This window comes from Lagenorhynchus albirostris, chromosome X, assembly GCF_949774975.1.
Source record: "Lagenorhynchus albirostris chromosome X, mLagAlb1.1, whole genome shotgun sequence".
In the NCBI taxonomy this organism is placed as follows: Eukaryota; Metazoa; Chordata; class Mammalia; order Artiodactyla; family Delphinidae; genus Lagenorhynchus; species Lagenorhynchus albirostris.
Genome location: NC_083116.1, coordinates 123,917,146 through 123,938,675, shown reverse-complemented (window position 1 = coordinate 123,938,675; position 21,530 = coordinate 123,917,146). Strand labels below are relative to the sequence as shown.

General features: G+C 45.3%; 2 protein-coding genes across 2 annotated transcripts in view; one reads left to right on the top strand and one right to left on the bottom strand.

The window, feature by feature from the left end:
- The window catches only part of MID1 (midline 1), a 651,564-nt gene extending 641,528 nt beyond the window's left edge, over window positions 1–10,036 (bottom strand). The window contains exon 1 of the mRNA XM_060136812.1: window positions 9,914–10,036. The gene's annotated coding sequence lies outside the window, so the exon portion shown is untranslated. The remainder of the gene's footprint in view (window positions 1–9,913) is intronic.
- Window positions 10,037–10,904: 868 nt separating this feature from the next.
- On the top strand, window positions 10,905–21,169 carry LOC132513589 (holocytochrome c-type synthase). The gene is made up of 7 exons (XM_060138067.1): window positions 10,905–10,926; window positions 11,724–11,858; window positions 14,971–15,122; window positions 15,942–16,090; window positions 16,816–16,935; window positions 18,965–19,051; window positions 19,665–21,169. Exons 2-7 carry the CDS (start codon window positions 11,756–11,758, stop codon window positions 19,861–19,863), a joined length of 810 nt encoding a protein of 269 aa, XP_059994050.1. The 5' UTR covers window positions 10,905–10,926; window positions 11,724–11,755; the 3' UTR covers window positions 19,864–21,169.
- The last annotated feature ends 361 nt before the right edge of the window (window positions 21,170–21,530 follow it).

The following is a 21,530-nucleotide window of genomic DNA, read 5'->3' as shown; positions in this document are numbered from 1 at the left end:
ACTGAAAGCATTTCCGCTAAGATCGGGAACAAGACAAGGTTGCCCACTCTCACCACTCTTAGTCAACATAGTTTTGGAAGTTTTAGCCACGGCAATCAGAGAAGAAAAGGAAATAAAAGGAATCCAAATCGGAAAAGAAGTAAAGCTGTCACTGTTTGCAGACGACATGATACTATACATAGAGAATCCTAAAGATGCTACCAGAAAACTACTAGAGCTAATCAATGAATTTGGTAAAGTAGCAGGATATAAAATTAATGCACAGAACTCTCTGGCATTCCTATACACTAATGATGAAAAATCTGAAATTGAAATCAAGAAAACACTCCCATTTAGCATTGCAACAAAAAGAATAAAATATCTAGGAATAAACCTACCTAAGGAGACAAAAGACCTGTATGCAGAAACGTATAAGACACTGATGAAAGAAATTAAAGATGATACAAATAGATGGAGAGATATACCATGTTCTTGGATTGGAAGAATCAACATTGTGAAAATGACTCTACTACCCAAAGCAATCTATAGGTTCAATGCAATCCCTATCAAACTACCACTGACATTTTTCACAGAACTAGAACAAAAAATTTCGCAATTTGTATGGAAACACAAAAGACCCCGAATAGCCAAAGCAATCTTGAGAACGAAAAAAGGAGCTGGAGGAATCAGGCTCCCTGACTTCAGACTATACTACAAAGCTACAGTAATCAAGACAGTATGGTACTGGCACAAAAACAGAAAGATAGCTCAATGGAACAGGATAGAAAGCCCAGAGATAAACCCATGCACATATGGTCACCTTATCTTTGGTAAAGGTGGCAGGAATGTACAGTGGAGAAAGGACAGCCTCTTCAATAAGTGGTGCTGGGAAAACTGGACAGATACATGTAAAAGTATGAGATTAGATCACTCCCTAACACCATACACAAAAATAAGCTCAAAATGGATTAAAGACCTAAATGTAAGGCCAGAAACTATCAAACTCTTAGAGGAAAACATAGGCAGAACACTCTATGACATAAATCACAGCAAGGTCCTTTCTGACCCACCTCCTAGAGTAATGGAAATAAAAACAAAAATAAACAAATGGGACCTAATGTAACTTCAAAGCTTCTGCACAGCAAAGGAAATCATAAACAAGACCAAAAGACAACCCCCAGAATGGGACAAAATGTTTGCAAATAAAGCAACTGGCAAAGGATTAATCTCCAAAATTTACAAGCAGCTCATGCAGCTCAATAACAAAGAAACAAACAACCCAATCCAAAAATGGGCAGAAGCCCTAAATAGACATTTCTCCAAAGAAGATATACAGACTGCCAACAAACACATGAAAGAATGCTCAACATCATTAATCATTAGAGAAATGCAAATCAAAACTACAATGAGATATCATCTCACACCAGTCAGAATGGCCATCATCAAACAATCTAGAAACAATAAATGCTGGAGAGGGTGTGGAGAAAAGGGAACCCTCTTGCACTGCTGGTGGGAATGTGAATTGGTTCAGCCACTATGGAGAACAGTATGGAGGTTGCTTAAAAAACTACAACTAGAACTACCATATGACCCAGCAATCCCACTACTGGGCATATACCCTGAGAAAACCAAAATTCAAAAAGAGTCATGTACCATAATGTTCATTGCAGCTCTATTTACAATAGCCCGGAGATGGAAACAACCTAAGTGTCCATCGACAGATGAATGGATAAAGAAGATGTGGCACATATATACAATGGAATATTACTCAGCCATAACAAGAAACGAAATTGAGCTATTTGTAATGAGGTGGATAGACCTAGAGTCTGTCATACAGAGTGAAGTAAGTCAGAAAGAAAAAGACAAATACCATATGCTAACACATATATATGGAATTTAAGAAAAGAAAATGTCATGAAGAACCTGGGGTAAGGCAGGAATAAAGATGCAGACCTCCTAGAGAACGGACTTGAGGTTATGGGGAGGGGGAAGGGTGAGCTGTGACAGGGCGAGAGAGAGTCATGGACATATACACACTAACAAACATAGTAAGGTAGATAGCTAGTGGGAAGCAGCCGCATGGCACAGGGATATTGGCTCGGTGCTTTGTGGCGGCCTGGAGGGGTGGGATAGGGAGGGTGGGAGGGAGGGAGACGCAAGGGGGAAGATATATGGGAACGTATGTTTATGTGTGACTGATTCACTTTGTTATAAAGCAGAAACTAACACACCATTGTGGAGCAATTATACCCCAATAAAGATGTTAAAAAAAAAACAACTGAGAATTGGGGGAGACAAAGGGAATTCTGGGATAAAACAGGGAATTGTGGGAGAGATTAAGAATTATGGGAAAAAACAAAGAATTGTGGGAAAGAGAGAATTGTGGGACAGAGTAGACAATTGTGGAAAAATAAGGAAATTCAGTGAATGCAGAGAATTGTGAAAGTGACAGGAACTGTGGGAGGCACTGGGTCCTTATGAGAGAAAAGGAAATTGTGAGAAGGGAAAAGCATACAATTGTGAGAGAGAATAAATAACTGTGGGAGAGAATAGAGTGTTATGGGAGAAGAAACAATTGTGATAAATGTGGTAATATGGGAGAGAAGAAAAACTGTGGGAGAAATGGAGAATTGTGGGAAAGAACAGAACTGTGGGAGATGAGGAATTCTGTGAAAGAACAAAGAATTGTAGGAAAACAATTATGGGAGACACATGGAATTGTGGGAATGACAGGGAATTGTGGAAGAGAAGAGAGGATTGTGGGAGACCTGTGGAATTATGGGGGAAACCTGAGAATTGTGGGAGATGGGAACTGTAGGATAGAAAAGAGAATTGTGGGAAAAACAAGGAATTGTGGGAGTGACAGGGAATTGTGGGAGAGAATAGAAAATTGTGGGAGAACTTGGAACTGTGGGAGTGACAGGGAATTGTGGGAGAGAACATAGAATTATGGGAGGCACATAGAACTGTGGGACTGGCAGGGAATTGTGCGAGAGAACAGAGAATTATGGGAGGCACATAGAACTGTGGGACTGACAGGGAATTGTGGGAAAAACAGAGAACTGCGGGAGAAAAAGGGAACTGTGGGAGACAGGCGGAATTTTGGGAGAGAGAGAATTGTGGGAGTGACAGAGAACTGTGGAAAAGAGAGAACTGAGAGAATATAGAGAACTGTGGGAGTGAATAGAGTATGATGGAGGAGCAAGAACTGTGAGAGATAATGGGGTACTGCAAAAGAGAATAAAGAATTATGAGAAAGACAGGAAATTTAGGAAACAGAATTGTGAGAGTGGAGAATTATGGGAAAGAACAGAGAATGGTTGGAGACACTGGGAATTCTGGAAGTGACAGGGAATTGTGGTTAAGAACAGAGAATTGTGGGAAAAACAAGGAGTTGTGGGAGAGATGAAAAATTGCAGTACAGAGTAGACAATTATGGGAAAAACAGGAAATTGAGTGCAGACAATTTGAAAGTGACAGGGGAATTGTTGGAGGCATTGGGGCACTGAGAAAGAACGATGACAAGGAAAAAATAGACAGTTGTGAGAGAAAATACGTTTTATGCGAGAAAAATTGTCATAAATAATGAGGTAACGGGACAAAAAAAGAACTGTGGGAGAAATGGAGAATTGTGGGAAAGAACAGAGGATTGTGGGAGACACATGGATCTATGGGAGTGACAGGGAATTGTGGGAGAACATGGAACTGTGGGAATGACAGGGAATTGTGGGAGAGAATAGAGAATTGTGGGAGACACATGGAACTATGGGAGTGACAGGGAATTGTGGGAGAACGTGGAACTGTGGGGTGACAGGGAATTGTGGGAGAGAATAGAGAATTGTGGGAGACAAGGGGAACTATGGGAAAGACCAAAGAATTACGGGAGAGAATGGAGAGAAAGTAGAGAATTGTGGGAGTGAACAGAGTATGATGGAAGAGCAAAAACTGTGAGAGGTAATGGGGTACTGCAAAAGAGAATAAAGAATTATGAGAAAGACAGGAAATTTAGGAAACAGAATTGAGGGAGAGTGGAGAATTGTGGGAAAGAATAGAGAATTGTTGGAGACAGTGGGAATTCTGGGAAGGAAGAGAGAATTGTGGGGGACAGGAGGAATTCTGGGAGTGAGGGAATAATGGAAAAGAACAGAGAATTACGGGAGACACATGGATTTGTGGGAGGGACAGGGAATTACGGGAAAAAACAGAGAACTGTAGGAAAAAGAGAGAATTATGGGAGACAAGAGGACCTGTGGGAAAGAAGGAGAATTACGGGAGACATGTGGAATTGTGGGAGTGACATGGAATTGTGGGAGAGAATAGAGAATTATAGGAGACATGTGGAATTATGGGAGAGATGGAGAACTCTGGGATAAAACAGAATTGTGGAATCCATGTGGAATTGTGGGAGTGACACAGAACTGTGGGAAAGAAAAGAGAATTGTGCATGAGACAGGGAATTGTGGGAATCAGTTGCATTTCCATAAACTAATAATGAACTAGCAGCAAAAGAAATTAAGAAAACATTACCATTCACAACTGCAACATAAAGAATAAAATACCTAGGAGTAAAGTCCCCAGGAAGTTGAAAGACCTGAACATTGAAAACTGGATGACCAAAAAGTTCATTCGGGTTTTGCTGTAAGATGTTACAGAAAAACTGAACGAACTTTTTGGCCAACCGAGTATATGATTTTTATTAAAGAAATCAAAGAAAACACAAATAAATGGAAGGATATTCTATGCTCATGGATTGGAAGGATTAATATTGTTGAAATGATCATACTAACCCAAAGCAATCTACACATTCAATGCAATCCATATCAAAATTCCAATGGCATTTCAGACTTCCCTGGCGGTCCAGTGGTTAAGACTCCACGCTTCCACTGCAGGGGGCACAGGTTCGATCCCTGGTAGGGGAGGTTCCGCATGCCACGTGGTGTGGCCAAAAAGAAAGAGAAAAAAAATCCAATGGCATGTTTTCACAGAAATAGAACAAACAATCCTAAAATTTGTATGGAACCACAAAAGACCCCATATAGCCAAAGCAGTCTTGGGAAAAAAGAATAAAGCTGGAGGCACTACAGAGTCTGATTTCAACTATATTACAAACCTACCATAATCAAAACAGTATGGTATTGGCATAAAAACAGACACATAGATCAATGGAATGGAATAGAGAGTCCAGAAATAAATCCAGGCATACATGGCCAAATAATTTACAATAAAGGAGCCAAGAATACACAATGGGGAAAGGACAGTCTCTTCAATAAACGGTGTTGGGAAACTGCACAGCCACATGCAAAAGAATTGAACTGGACCACTATTATACACTATACACAAATATTAACTCAAAATGGATTAAAAACTTAAAAGTAAGACCTGAAACCACAAAACTCCTACTAGAAAACTCCTACAAGTTTACAAGGCAGTAAACTCCTTGACATTGGTCTTGGAGATGATTTTTTGCATTTGGCAACAAAAGTAAAAACAAACAAGTAGGACTACATCAGACTCAAAAGCTTCTGCACAGCAAAGGAAACTATCAACAAAATGAAAAGGAAACCTACCGAAGGGGAGAAAATATTTGTAAATCATATATCTGATAAGGCATTAATATCCAAAATATATGAAGAACTCAATAGCAAAAAACAAACAATCCAACTAAAAAATAGGAAGAGGAACTGAGTAGATATTTTTCCGAAGAAGATATATAGATAGCCAACAGGTACATAAAAATGTGCTCAAAATCTCTAATCATCAGGGAAATGCAAATAAACCCAGATGAGATATCACTTCACACCTGTTAGAATGACTACTGTCAAAAAGACAAGAAATGAGGATGAGCGTGTGGAGACAAGGAAGCTCTCGTGTGCTGTTGGTGGAAATGTACACTGATGTAGCAACTAAAGAAAAAAGCATGAAGTTTCCTCAAAAAGTAAAAATAGAACTACCACATGATCCAGCAATTCCACTTCTGGTTATTTATCCAAAGGAAATGAAAACACTAGCTTGAAAAGATGTACACACCCCCACGTTCATTAAAACATTATTTACAATAGCCAAGACATGGAAGCAAACTAACTGCCTATCAATGGATGAATGGATAAAGAAGATGTGGTATTTGTATACAATGGAATATTATTCAGCCATAAAAAGAATGGAATCCCGTCATTTGTGACAACATGCAAAGACCTTGAGAGCACTATACTAAGTGAAAGAAGTCAGACAGAGAAAGACAAATACCATGTGATCTCACTTATAGTAGAATCTTAAAAAAATGTACTCACAGATACAGAGAACAAATTAGTGGTGCCAGAGGCTGGGGGTTGGGGGCGGGGTGAAATAGGTGAAGGTGGTCAAAAGATACAAACTTCCAGTTATAAAATAAGTAAGTCCTCAGGATGTCATATACAGCATGGCAACTGTAGTTAATGGTACCGTGTTGTATATTTGAAAGTCACTAGTTGAGTAGATCTTAAAAGTTCTCATCACAAGACAAAATTTTGTAACTAAGTGTGTCATGGATCTTAACTAGACTTATTGTGGTAATCATTTCCCAGTATATACATATATCAAATCATTATGTTGTACACCTGAAACTAATATAACATACATCAACTATATCTCAATTAAGAAAACAATTAAAACAACCCCTCCACCACAAAAACTGTGGGAAAGGAATTATGGGAGAAGCAGAGAATTGTGGGAAAAGACAGATTGTGAGTGAGACAGGGAATTGGGGGAAAGAATAAAGAATTGTGGGAGGCATGGGGAATTCTGGGAAAGAACACAGAAATGTGGGAGACACAGGGAACTGTGGGAAAAAACCAGAATTGGGGGGGGAATTGGGGAAGAAATGGGGGAATTGTGAAAGAGGTCAGAATATTATCAGAGAATAGAGAATTGTGAGAGAGAATGGAGAATTGTGGAAGAGATGGGGAATTATAGGAGAAATGGAATTATGGGAAATGAGAATTGTGCAAGGGATGAGGAATTGTGAGAGCTCTGAGAACAAAAGCAACACTGTAAACGTAAGTAATTGCAGGTTTGGAAAGGAAACTAATTTTACCAGGACCAGTCATAAATTCTGTTTGTAACTCTAAAAGAGATTCAATTTTTCCTCTCTGCTAAACCCTGGGTCTGACAGCAGCAGTTCATATCACATTACCATGGATTGGCAAACCCGTATACACTGCCTTGTATATGTGCGTGTACACATACTCACACATGCACATACTCACACACATATACACACACACAAATGCACACATACACATACATAAAAATAAATACATACATGTCTTGGAAATTCCATACATGAGCAGAAATAAACCTAATAAAATGGATGGGAAATTTTTAAAATATCCTAAAAAATAAAACAAAATGAAAAACTGATAGAAAATGAGACTGCCAGTCTGGGAATCCGACATATGAGTAATAGAAGTTACTTAAAAGAGAGAATGAAGAAAGAGGAGGGGAGCAAGTTATTAAGAAAATTAATAATATAAGATAATATCCCTAACATGAAGGATATCAGTATCCAGAATGAATGGTCCCTTCAGGTGCCAAGCCAGTGAAAGCAAAGAGGTCTATATCAAGGCACATCTTTTCAGGCCACTGGAAGAAAGAGACGATGTTAAAAATATTGAGGAAGAAAAAAAAGAAATGACATCTGATTTCTCAACACCAACAGTGGGAACTAGAAGATGATGAAGCAATCACTTAACAATTCTGAAAGAAATGTCTCTAAACCTAGAATTATACATCCAAGCTAGCAGTCAAGTGGGAGGGTAAAACAGACACTTTTTGATTTTCCAGACCTCAAAAACTGATGTGCTCCCAAAAGAATGCAAAGAAGAATACACGGTATCCAAAAACCAGAGATCCAGCACAGGGCAGGAAAAGATTGACAGCAAGTCCCAGGAAGACAATGGGCAGAAGTCATTTCCAAACAGTCTAGAACTGGGCAGTGGCAGAGGTGAGGTGTTTATTCAAGAGTGAGGACCCAAGGGGAAAAAAACCCAAAAAGAAACATAAAGAGTAGTTGATATATTTGAATGCATTGAGAGGAGATTTACAATGCTGATGGGTAATCATTTAAAACTACACAAAGGGGAAAAACAAGGCAAGTATTAAATTCTAGTGGAAAAGTTATACAAGAAAAAATTTCATCATTGGTCATTACGAATATTTTTAGAGTCATAATAACATAAATACTAAACCGTGATTTATCCAAAATTGTTTATAACTATTGGCAGACGGGAGGGATGTGTTTGTGTGTGCATGTTGGTGTTAGCGTGTTACCTGGAATGTGGAGGGACAAACAAGACAAAACAATTCAGAGAGTGGAAATTGGGGTCGAAGGTGTCCTGCCAGTCTTCTCACCCACCTACCACTCTTCCTGTAACACGCGACGTTAGCAGCTCCTTCTCTATAAAGCATTCTTGTTACTTACACTTTCCCTTCCACCCACTTCCTGCACATCATCCTCACAATAGTCACTTCTTCCTTTTTGGCCAGGAATAGTCTGCACATACATATACTGACATGTAAATATTGTTACTTGTTTGCATGCCTGTCTCTTCAATTACCAAAGGCTTTTGCCCTTTTGGTGCCATGTGACCCTTTGGAATCTGGTGAAGTCTGTATCTTCTCAGAATAATATTTTTACATGCATAAAATAAAATACAAGAAATTACAAAAGAAACCAATTACAGTAGCTGCTCAGTATCAGAGGGGGCCTGGCTCCAGAACCCACCACGGATCCCCAAATTCGAAGAAGCTCACGTCCATAGGCAACCCTCCATATCCGCGGTTCAACCAATCCCAGATGGTGTAGTACTGTAGTATTTACGGGGGGGGGGGGAACAAACAACCCTGCATACAAGTGGACATGTGCAGTTCAAGCCCGTGTTGTTCTAGGGTCTACTGTATGTTGAAATATAGTTATCAACATATTTTAAAAAACAGATTCGGCTAGGTTCCCCCAGGAAATATACACCAATGTAACAGAGTTTTTTTTAATGCTGTCTTGATCCAGTTTTGACGCTCTGGCTAGCGGCTGGTCAGTTCCCCGACTTCAGCATCTAAGCTCACACCCCCCAATCACCTCCCTTTCTGGGATGTCACACTCGGGGCCACTATCCACCTGCCCTTATCACCCCAGGGCCAGGTACCAAACAACTGGGGACAGCCCCTATGCTCCAGAGCCTGCTGAAATTATTCCAATTAGCCAATTCTAAACCCGCTTGCCCTGCTTTGCCCATCCCTTCTTATGGAAACCATAATAAAGGGTCATGCCCACAGTCCCCCTCTCTCCTCCTGCCTCGTGATCAACCCCAGCGCCTCCACGTGTGGCGCCCCACGGTGTGGTGTGTCCTCCATCTCTTGGGATCTGTGAGTATAATAAACTACCTTTTTAATGGTAGTTGTTTCCCAATCTGCCGGCCTCACCAAACCTAAATAACAATTACACTTATTAAAAAGGCTGAGACTCCACAAGATTTGTGCATACAAATGTTCTCATGGGGCTTCCCTGGTGGCGCAGTGGTTGAGAATCTGCCTGCTAATGCAGGGGACACGGGTTCGAGCCCTGGTCTGGGAGGATCCCACATGCCGCGGAGCAACTAGGCCCGTGAGCCACAACTACTGAGCCTGCGCGTCTGGAACCTGTGCTCCGCAACAAGAGAGGCCGCGACAGTGAGAGGCCCGCGCACCGCAATGAAGAGTGGCCCCCGCTTGCCACAACTAGAGAAAGCCCTCGCACAGAAACGAAGACCCAACACAGCAAAAATAAATAAATTAATTAATAAACTCCTACCCCCAACATCTTGAAAAAAAAGGTTCTCATGAACAGCTTCGAGAGAGTGATAGAAAGACAGGGCAAAAGGAGAAATGGAACTGTGATGCAGTCACAGTGGAAGCCTCAGCTGACCCTAGGAGCAGCTCTGAAGCTGGGATGGCCCTTCTGAGTTGTCGCGCTTGAGGCTAGGGGCCTGGGCTTAGGTACCCTTGCAGAGACGACTCAGAGGCAGCAACCTGTCCCCAGAGAGGGAATGTGATTTTGCTTGAAGCAGTTCTCTTAGGCAGAGGGCGATTCCTGGAAAGAGATTTCACAGATCCACTACGGTGATACAGAAAGACATATGCTTCTTATTAACACTTTAAAAAACAAGATAAACTTACTTTAATTTCAAAGTAGTGATGAATAGTATTTTGAGACAGAAATAACAATCGTATGTGACATTATTTCTCTGTGAGTGCTATCAGTGCCACATATAGCTAACACTACTAAGATTTGTTGCCTGCCTTCCTGAAGGAAAAAAAAATGCTAAATTTCTGTTACAGGCAAGTGAAAATACAAACCTTCAAATCCACACACCCAGTTAAGAAGACCTGGGGAGCCGGGACCTTGTTTTGTTCATTTTTAGATCTCCAGAGTCGGCCACAGTTCTGCACACCTACTGATGTTTCTTGAGTCATTACTATAATTAAAACTGACGGGATACAATTTAAAAGATAGAAATTTTAAAACGAACTCTTCCAAAGCAACGCCTCCGCAGCCTAAAGCACCTACAGCAGAGAACGTCACTCTACGGTAAGTCTCCGGTCCAGCCGAAGCTTCTCTCTGCCCGCTCTGGCCAGGAGGGGCGGGGCCGGCGAGGGACACTCGCACTTATAGGCCGAGGAAGGAGAGGGCGGGGCCTGCTCCTCCGTGATTGACGGAAGCCCTTCCCTTTCAGCCCGCGTGCCCGCCTTCCACGCGCCCGGAAGTTCCGCCTTCGGAAGAGGAAGTAGCGGCGCGCAAGAGAGCCTGCAGTGACCGGGGCAACCTGCGGTGACCGAGCGAGGGGAAGGAGGTGCCGGCGGGTCGCTGCCACTCCGCGCCGGAGGTGGCGGTTAGAGGCGGGGCCGGAGCCCGGGACCGGAGCCCGGGACCGGAGTCAGGTGCGGAGGGGCGGGCTGGCTGAGGCCGTGGGGGTCTGAGATCCTGGGATTCGACGGTAGCACGCGCGGGGACCGTGCCAGGAAGACTCTGGCCGCGCCTTGCCCTCTACTGTCCTTTTCTTCCTTTATCTTTTTTTCTACGCCATACCCTTCCCAGACTCCCAGACCCTCGCTGAGCTCCAGGGCCGGGGGTCTAATCTGGACTCAGTGGGCTTCCTTTCTCCCATCGGATCACCACCTAGAACCCCCTTCTCCCCAACCCCGGGCCTACACCCCCTCGCTGTGACATGACTTCTCAGGGACCTCCTCACGTCACCGCCAAAATCCGCACACCCTTAGAAACGTGTCCCCAAAGGTGGTGTAGATTTCACACTAGTATTTCCCGAAGTGGGTGATATGCTAAAGCTCCACTTCGAGGGCGAAGTGGAGGGCGAAGTGGCGTCCCTGCCCAGCACATTTCCATAAGGATGACGAGGAGGAGAAACAAGCGTTGGCCAGATTAAGAACACTAAGGGGGCTTCCCTGGTGGCGCAGTGGTTGAGAGTCCGCCTGCCGATGCAGGGGACGTGGGTTCGTGCCCCGGTTCGGGAGTATCCCACAAGCCGCGGAGCGGCTGGACCCGTGAGCCATGACCGCTGAGCCTGCGCGTCCGGTGCCTGTGCTCCGCAACGGGAGAGGCCACAACAGTGAGAGGCCCGCGTAGCGGGGGGAAAAACCCCCAAAAAACACTAAGGGAGTAGTTGGAGCCCAGGCATCAGCATTAATCTATCTCTTTGCTCTGGCACCTGTGAATTTAGACTTGCTTGGATTCAACACTGCGATCCCAACCATGGGTTTGTCTGTATCTACCCCTGATGTTGCAGTTCAGACGTCAGATCATCAGACAGCAGCCCCGCCTTCGGGATGCCCAATGCATGAAGGGAAAATGAAAGGTAATCTACCCTTTGTCTAGGAAATAAAAACGAGAATTCTCAAAAGAATCCTCAGGAGACAGTACAGCATGCTGGTGAGGCGCCTAGGCCTGGGAGTGAGGCGACCTGGGTTCACTCCTTAGGTTGTTGCTTACAAGTATGTGACTGTAGACAAGTTACTTCTCTAAGTCTCCACCCGTCCTCTGTAAGCTGAGGATATAATAATGATATTTCACAGGGTTAGTGTGATGATGGAGATAGTGCATGAGAGTGTAGGGATTCTTCCCATACATCAGCCCCCACCCCCAGAGTTTGCCATTGTCTACTTCAGCGGTTCTCCCCCCACTCACCCTGCAGGACACCTGGCAACGCCTGGAGGCATTTTTGCTTTGTCATAACTGAGAGAAGAGGGTGTGTCTAATGAGTAGAAGCCAGGAGTTCTGCTAAACATCCTGCAATGCACAGTGCAGCCCTTAAAACAGAGGCCCCAAATGTCAAGAGTGCCCAGGCTGAGAAACCCTGGTCTAGATCTCGCTGTCTTTCTTTACTAAGACAGCTTTACTCCTCCATCCGTTGGAGTACTCTCTGTGTAAAACTAAGGCATTGCCGGGACTTCCCTGGCAGTCCCAGTGGTTAAGACTTCGCCTTCCAGTGCAGGGGGTGCGGGTTTGATCCCTGGTCGGGGAGCTAAGATCCCACATGCCTCACGGCCAAAAAACCAAAACATAGGGCTTCCCCGGTGGCGCAGTGGTTGAGAGTCCGGCTGCCGATGCAGGGGACACGGGTTCGTGCCCCGGTCCGGGAAGATCCCACGTGCCGCGGAGTGGCTGGGCCCGTGAGCCATGGCTGCTGAGCCTGCGCGTCCGGAGCCTATGCTCCACAACGGGAGCGGCCACAACAGTGAGAGGCCCGCATACTGCAAAAAAAAAAAAAAAAAAAAAAAAAAAACCAAAACATAAAACAGAAGCAATATTGTAACAAATTCAATAAAGACTTTAAAAATGGCCCACATCGGGCTTCCCTGGTGGCGCAGTGGTTGGGAGTCCGCCTGCCGATGCGGGGGACGCGGGTTCGTGCTCCAGTCTGGGAGGGTCCCATGTGCCGCGGAACGGCTGGGCCCGTGGGCTGTGGCCACTGGGCCTGCGCATCCGGAGCCTGTGCTCTGCGGCGGGAGAGGCCGCAGCAGTGAGAGGCCCGCGTACAGCAAAAAAAAAAAAAATGGTCCACATCAAAAAAAAAGTCTTAAAAAAAAAAGTCATTGTATGATGGACTTGCTGTTCATTTTTTAAGTGCAAAGGGGAGAATGGAAATGCTTTCATTTTTAATCGGTCCACCTTCCGCTTTAGATTGTCCATGTAAAAGTATGGCCTGAATTCACCTGACGTGTGACTTCTTGTTTTAAGACGTGAGGGCAGGAAGCAGTGTTGCATGCTTACTGAGTGCTGACACTCCCTTGTTATAACAGTTATAGCTTTTATAGCTGTTATATAACAGTTATAGCTGTTCATTCCCTCCGTCAGTCAGCAAGGATTTGCTCCCTGCCCACTCTGTGCCAGGCACTGATGGGTTTTGTGCGTTTGTTTTTGCACTGAGAGAACAGCAGTGTCCGAAACAGACAAAAATCCTTTGCCTAGTGGAGTTTACATTCTCATCCTCATAATCCTGCATGGTAGGTTTTCCCCCTGTTTTATAGTTAAGGAAACTTTCAAGGCACACAGCTAGTAAATGGCAAAGCCAGCGAAAATTCTGGGACCTTGGATAAGGACCAGTCCAGTGCTCTTCTGGGGTTTCTTCATACAGGAAAGAATGGAGGCAGACTTGGACGAAACAGGTGTGTGCCTGCCCTGAGCATCCCCAGGAAATCACAGAGCCCTGTGTACGGTTTGATTTCATTCGCTGTGTATCCAGGAGAGCCGTCAGCTGAATTTGCATTAGGAAAGAATGTAGGTATCTGTAGGAGATCGAAGGGGCTAGTGGTTATATAATATGAAAAATGTAAACCGGATTTTCTCTGCAACACCCAGCTGGGACCAGTGGCCCAGAGAAGATTGGCACTTGGAATGGTGGCGAGGAGAGGAGATGGAACAAGTCTCCCTCTACCCCTCAGGAGACAGCTGTACAGGGTCCTAGGGAATGAGGGTCTGGGAGGAGAAGCAGAGGAAAGGAAGTGAAAGGAAACATCTTTTTTCGTGTAGGGCACCCAGCATTCAGTGTATTCCTGGTGCCAACTGCTGCTGCTTAAGATAAGGGTTCCTTTACACAAGCGCTGTCTTCCTGGGCCGTAGCTCTCCCAATGCCTGCCCCCCACCTCCTGAGTCTACACCGCCTTCTGGGTCCGCACACTCGCTTCCAACAGTACCCAGGATCCTTGGGCACTCACTACCCTGCCCGCTGCTGTTCTTGCAGCTGGAGAGCTTTCCTCTTAAGTGGCATCTGGATCCTACGTGGATTGTGGAACGTTTTCTTTCATGTGTGCCCTTGCTTGATAAACTTGCTATCTGCTGACAGGGAATAGAACCTCGGCCAAGTGCTAATTTTCTGTGCCCTGTTTTAGTCCTGGAGCAACGCACAAGCAGAGTGGCATTCTTTTCTCCAGTAGCCTTTCTGAAGGCTCCTCTGCTCATTTTTTATCTCCTGTCCCCAGTCCCTGAGAGAAGGCCTCAGTAATGAAAGCCTGGCCTCCTGTGTCCCGGTTGGGGTTGGATCTTGTCTGGAATTTGGGAACAGAAAATCAGGGAGACCCAGTCACATGTGGCCCCCGGCCCCACGGAGGTTCCTCTGTAGCAGCTCACAGCAGCTACCTTCCACCCCTTACTAAAACCCTGGTGTGGGCAGTAGCTTCTCTTGCAAATGCTGAGGCTTTGGGGTTTATTTTTACTAGGGGAATGACACAGTAAGCCAATGGGTACCCCTTTCTCTTTCAAGGGGCAGGTAAATTTATCGAACCTTTTGCTGGTCTTTAGGATGTTAGAATGTTGACTAGCTTAACTCCTGGCAGCTGTGAACAGTAGCAACCTGGCTTTGCCTGTGCTGGTGGGTCACTAGTCAAACATTCAGCTCTTTGGGCCCAGGATGAGAGAGGCAGATGTCCTGCCTTTGTGGTGACACTGTTTTTACCCTTCAACTATTTCAGGCGGTGCAGTGAGTGCCGAGCCATCTGACCCAACCTGTGGGAGCAAAACGGACTCTGTGCCTGCGCACCAAGAACGCGCGTACGAGTACGTGCAGTGTCCCGTCACCGGCGCGATGGCTGAGAATAAGGAGAACCTAGATCCTTCTAACCTGGTAATCCGCGCCCGGCCCCTCTTCCTAAAGTTTTTATGCGGAGATGCTTTTACAGACTCCAAGACAAACTGCTAGGATTGATTCTTCTGTCCTTTGAAAACAAAGAGGTCTGATATTCCATCCACAGTGAAAATCTAGAATGTGTCACTAAGTGTAGTTTCAGAGAGCACCTGAGAAAGCAAAGGGCCATCCCGAAGCCCCAGAGTGGGCTGACCAGGAATAAGCCAGGCCAGAGGACATTGCCTTTTGGGATAGAGTTTTAGGAGGGCAGGAAATTCAGTTAGGAGCACAGCTAGAGTTCGGAGGTGTTCGTGGTCTGGGGAAACCTCGTAGGCACGCTGCAAGATTGGGGCGCCTCTTAAGGCACACCTGGGTGCCAGCCTGTACGGCAGTGACAAGGGTGGTGCAGTGTCACGTGGCAGCCAGCAGTGGAATGCCATCGAGAAAGCAGTGGTATGCTGCTATCTGTCTGTCTATAAATACACACATACAAACACACATGTATATACATAGCCCCACCTTCTCTCTTCCAGGAATTTGTAGCAGTTCCTGCCCATCATGGTATTAGTTTTTACTTTTTAATCCTTGAGGAGAAAGAGACCAAATTTTTAAGTACAGCGTGCATTTACCATTTATGAGAACTCAAAACAACGAGGAGAAACAGCCAGATGACCTGAGAGTCTGCAACTTTGATGTCGCTGGTCTAATAGGGAACCTGTGCTGTGTTCGTGACGCCTTGCTTTCTAGGAAGTAGTTCATTATATTGTTTCAACTTTATATCTCTAACCTTTTTTTAAAAAACCCACTTATTTTATTTAGATGCCACCACCTAATCAGACGCCAGCCCCCGATCAGCCGTTTGCACTATCTACTGTGAGACAGGAGTCATCTATTCCGAGGGCAGATTCAGATAAAAAGTGGGTTTATCCTTCCGAACAGATGTTCTGGAATGCGATGTTAAGGAAAGGGTGAGTGAGTAAGCACATTACTGAGGGTATAAATTTGCGCGTGAATCTAACGTCTTTCACATTTAATTCTTAGATGAATTAAATGTGAAAGAGGTTTTTAATCCCCCAGACGTACAGTAAATGTTTATAATAATCAACTGATTTTTCAGACTCATCAGAATATAAGTGCAAGGCCAATGTATTAGGATTCTTCGGAGAAACAGACCTAACAGGATGTGTGTGTCTTTCTATACATATAGAGAGATTAGTGATAAGGCACTGACTCACAGTTACGAAGGCCGAGGAGTCCTACAGTCTGCTCGGCAGGCTGGAGACACAGGAGGGCCGATGTTCCGTTCAAGTCCTAAGGCAGGAAAAAAACCGATGTCCCTGTTGGAAAGCAGGCGGGCAGAAGGAATTCCCTTTTACTGGCAGAGGCTCAGCCTCTTTGTTCTGTTTCAGCCTTCAGCTATTAGATCTGGGCACTCTCTGCCCATTTAAATGTTAATCTCATCGTAAAATTGACCCATCATAGCCAGTAATAGTTTAAAAAAAAAAAAGGTAACACTACTATATAAAACACTTGGGAAAGGTAGGGAATCTGTGATGCTAATTGAAAAAGTGTCACCTTAAAAATAGATGGATCCTTGATATCTGGGTAAATCTGATTTTTGGTGACTCAATGAAATGAATACATGGCATTCTCAGTAATATTTGTCAAGTTTTACCAAAATGTTCTTTCCTAGGTGGACATGGAAGGATGAGGATATTAGTCAGAAAGACATGTATAATATCATTAGAATTCACAACCAGAACAATGAGCAGGCCTGGAAGGAAATTTTGAAGTGGGAAGCCCTTCACGCTACGTAAGTCTGTTTGAAGTCTTAAAAAACATCCTTTCGGCATCTTCCCAATGTCATTGCCACTTTCTATGAAAAGAAATAGAGAAGCATTTTATTCAAACAATGTGCTATTCTGATAAAACATTTTAGGTAGTGGGCCTGTTCCAGACCACCCCGCTCGGCCATGTGAAATGGCAACTAGTTAATTATGCTCGTGGGTTTGGTGAGTCCCAAGTACAGAAAGGACAGAGCAGGGATGGCTCGTCTCTGCTCCCTGATGCATGGGGTCTCAGCCACCGAGACCCAGGGGTCAGGGGTGGCTTTGACAGCCGTGGGCTGGCATCTTCTGGTAAGTGATAGCAGCTGTCGGCCGGGACACTTGCCCATGGCCTCTAAATGTGGCTGCTTTGGCTTCTTCACACCATGGTGGCTGGGTTCCCAGAGCTAGAGTTCCAGAAAGCGGCAGGGAAGCTGCCTCTCCTTTGATGACCGCCTGCCCAGATTCAAGGGGAGGGGCCGTAGACGGCAGCTCTCAACAGGAGTGTCAGAGTCCACTGCAAGCAGAGCATGGGGGTTGGGAGATTCTAAAATGCTCTCTGCCCAAAGGGAGCTGGGAAAACCAGTTTTGTTTGTTCACTCAGCAGCGTTTATTGACTCCCCATTAGGAGCAGACATCAAGAGGCATCTTTGCACACGGCCCTTTTTCTCAGGGAGACTAACCAAATGCAGTTGTGAGCTAGTGGCGATGGGCCATCAGTCTCTTCAGGGCCGCGGTCCTCATGCCGTAGCTGCATCAGCATCACCTGCGGGTTTGTTAAAATACCGAGCGCTGGGCCTCACCCCTAGGGTTTGTGATTCAGTCAGTCTGGGGTGAGGCCCAAACTTAGCATTTCCAGAATGATGGCGGTTTGAGGGCTCCCCCGGAGAAGCGTGGGGCGGAGGGTGGAGTCTCCGCAGAGACGGAGCCAGATTTTGCCATGGTCGGTGGCTAACATTTTTAATTCATGGCAAAATGCGAGTGATTAATTTCTTGGGTAAAATCCACGTAATGATTTTTAAGGTGCTGTTTGTTTTTTCATGCTTGGACTCTGAAGTTCATTAGTCACTCCCTGGGTGTCACTTGGCCACGCTTCCCCTCTCAGTTCCCCGGGATAGGCAGGCGTCATCCTCCTGGCTGGCTCGTGACGGGGGCTCCGAATGTCTGCAGCGACTTGTGCTGAAAGTGTGCTGTCGTTAGAGCCGAGAAGGGAAGGAGCTCGGCTAGTCCTCGCTTGGGGGCCCATCACACTCGGGGTGCTTTGCTCCCTCCCAGTTCATTAGAGAGACCCGCCCAGGCCGAAACCTGTCTCAACAATGACAGCAGCTGCCCAGACAGGTGGCCTCCGGGAGCTCCCCCTCCCTCCACAGGGGCCGCTGCCGTGTGCCTCGTGCTAGGCCTACCGTGACCCCCCAGTGCCGGCGCGCGGGCCGGCGGGCACCTGGGACGTCCAAGCCCAGGGTCTGTCCAGAGGCTGAGTGGACTGTCTAGGCAGAACCTTGCCCTCCGTCAGCTTGTATGCAGTTACTTAAAGAGATGGTTCCAACACTGATGACATTAGTTCCTAGGGAATCAGCCAGCAGTTTTCTTTCCTCACGAAGGCTGTTTATTGGTTTCAAATGAGAGAAGAGTATAGGATTTTCGTATATTCATCTGAAAAAACCCCAGCTGCTCTTCGTGAAAGCGAAGCGTGATGCCCGATGCCTCACACTTTCCTTCCTGAGAGTGTACCCCCACCCCATGTGGAAAGGCCCTGTTTCCTCACTCCTGCCAAGAGCAGTGCAGATGTATGGAGGGAAAGGCGGGGAGTAAAACGTACTTGATCCAGAAGTAAAGCACAGAATTTTTAACGAATAGGGCTATTTCTTTGAATTTTTTCGAAGTTACCTTTCTCTGTAAATGTGGTATTATGTAAAATGCCTACAGAAAAATGTGTATTATTGAGAAACTGCAACACCCTATTTTTCAAGGGAAAGAAAATATTTTAATAGAGTTTTCTTCCTTGGGAATTTCTAGGGAGTGTCCTTGTGGTCCATCACTGATCCGGTTTGGAGGGAAAGCGAAAGAGTATTCACCAAGGGCGAGAATTCGTTCCTGGATGGGGTGAGTGTCAGTGCAGACATGTTCTTTTCTGTTCCTCAGGTCAGGGTCTGCTTTCTCTTGGCAGCAAAACCAGACAGTGGAAGAACTGTGGTGCTAACTTCCAAAACGTCACCGGCGCCCAGCCGTAGACCTGCGCTCCCGCAGGGCGGCCGCTGGCGGGCGGATTGCTCAGGGCGCCGCGGGCTGCTTCCTGTCTAATTCTTACAGGATTGAACCAAGCCATCTTCTGTGTTCTCGCAGCTGTCCCCTCCTCCTCCCGCGCCCCATCTCTGTCCGCCTGTGCAGTCAGCGCTCCTCTTGTAGTCGGATTTGCAGCTCACACCCGCATTTCTGCAGGACCTCAGCTGACCTCCCAGGCCTGGGCGTCTTTCCGCCGTTGACCTTATTCCCTTGCAGCAGATAAGCTGTCCTCTGATCGGGGCTCCTCCGGCCCTCCAGCCCCACCTGCCTTCAGCGCTGTGGACTGTTCTGACCTCCGAGTCTCACCTCCCCTTAGACGTGGACTCCGAGAGCAGGCCTCCCCACGCGCGGCCTCACCGCCTTGCTCACCGCCTAAACCCGAGCTGAACACCCCACCAGCGTTTTAACCCCCGCCGCCATGTTTTCATTCCAGGTACGAGCTGCCTTTTGACAGGCACGACTGGATCGTCAACCGTTGCGGGACAGAAGTCAGATACGTCATTGACTACTACGATGGTGGCGAGGTCAACCACGACTACCAGTTCACCATCTTGGACGTCCGGCCGGCTCTGGATTCGCTCTCGGCCGTGTGGGACAGGGTGAAGGTCTCCTGGTGGCGCTGGACTTCCTAACCACTGCTTTGTCAGACATGGGAATATATAAACTATTTTTTTTTTCTGAGCAATACATTAAACTACTTTCCCCAAACTGAATTGCACTCCTGATATAATGGGAGTGTCAAGGGGGTCATCACACCTTACATGTCACTTAGCAGAGGGCACTCTGCACGTGCTCTTCTGAGCTCTGTTTCCACCTTGCAGTTGATACTGCATCATTTTAAGTCGTCTTCCCATTTAGAGAAGTGGGAAGCACTCCCTGTAGCATTGCCTGTGTATTTAATCTAGAAAAGTCTGAACAACCTCCGAGAAAGACCTTTGCTTAAAATATGAAGAGAGCTGCTTTTTTCCTCCCTGTTTTCTCTTACATACTGACACGTAGATCTGAAAGCCCACGGGATGCTCAGGAGCTCTGACCTGGTCCACTGTTTCAATTAAAAGTGTTCTGTTACGCTTTTTAAAAAGTCACCAACATTTCTAAAGTCCCTGCGATACAGTAGTGACCCCTGAAGGAAATGCAGTCACACACTGGAAATGCGCTCAGCCAGACTGAAGTGTGTCTGGCTCTGCACATTTTCGCTTATGTGACTTTTTCACACTGGACCTTGATCTAGAATAATTTCAGCTCCCCCATGACTTGATGATGCACGTGCATTGGAGTATATGTTTTAACTTTTTAAATATTTTTGTTTTAATTCCAATTGTTCTGATATGTAACTCTGCCCGCCCCCCGCAAGCGGGCCTCACTGTACTGGCATTTGACAACTTAATCCCACCCTTGAGTCCCATTCCTTCCCCTGCCTGAAGCCCTTCTCTGCTTGGCCTCATCTGAACCATGAAGGTCTGGCTGAAGTCGCAGTGCTGGGGACAGTCCCACTCTAAAACACGATTATATTTTGTCCACTGTTGTTAGAATTCACAAGGAGAATGTTTTTCCCAGATGTAGAATGGTTGCACCAACTCACTGTCTCCGTTCACATTTGTTTTTTTAAGGGAGCTCTAAGTTTGCCATTGAAATTCTTTATACCAGTAATCCATACACTGGTTGTTCAACTTACAGCAGCATGTTACAGATGACTGTTGGTGGTGGTTTGGGGTTTTTTTTTAAAGTGTTAATAATATGAACTCCTTTCATTTGAGTGCTGTAGTGTTAAATTAGTAGATGGACTTAGCAGTTTGGAGTGATCCATTTGGTATGAATTTCATTTGTCTCTTTTGTGTGGAGTTTTAAAAATCCAACAACCCTAAACTCTTCTACATTTCAAAATACTTGTGTGTTTTCAAAGATAATAAAGCTGATAGTTAACAGGTTTTGAAAATCTTTTAAGAGTAACTTTACACTTATTTCATCAGACAGATGAACTATTTCTAATCTGAGGAAAATAATTACTGTTGGCATGTGTTTTGGTCCTAAGTGTCTTTGAGTAAGCATAGGTTAAGGCATTATTATGAGAAACCACGTATTGTAACTGGAAACTGAAAATTGAGCCGCAGGCAGGGAATCACCCCTTTTATAGGGTTCTAGTATTTCTTGAGAAAAACCACCTCTAAAGTAAACTGTCAGGTGAACCTGATGACAAGATCACGTTTGTACACCATTACTCCACTCTGAGAGAAGACTAGAATCCTGGATATAAGAGCTGCTTGGTGTCCAAATTATACTTGATTGTATCCAGGGATCA

What these genes read in the sequence shown, in the direction of transcription:
- LOC132513589 (XM_060138067.1), top strand. Translation starts at nt 11,756, where the DNA reads ATGGGTTTGTCTGTATCTACCCCTGATGTTGCAGTTCAGACGTCAGAT. An exon ending in AATGCGATGTTAAGGAAAGG is followed by an intron (nt 16,091 to 16,815) that starts GTGAGTGAGTAA and finishes GTTCTTTCCTAG; the next exon opens with GTGGACATGGAAGGATGAGG. An exon ending in TGGGAAGCCCTTCACGCTAC is followed by an intron (nt 16,936 to 18,964) that starts GTAAGTCTGTTT and finishes GGGAATTTCTAG; the next exon opens with GGAGTGTCCTTGTGGTCCAT.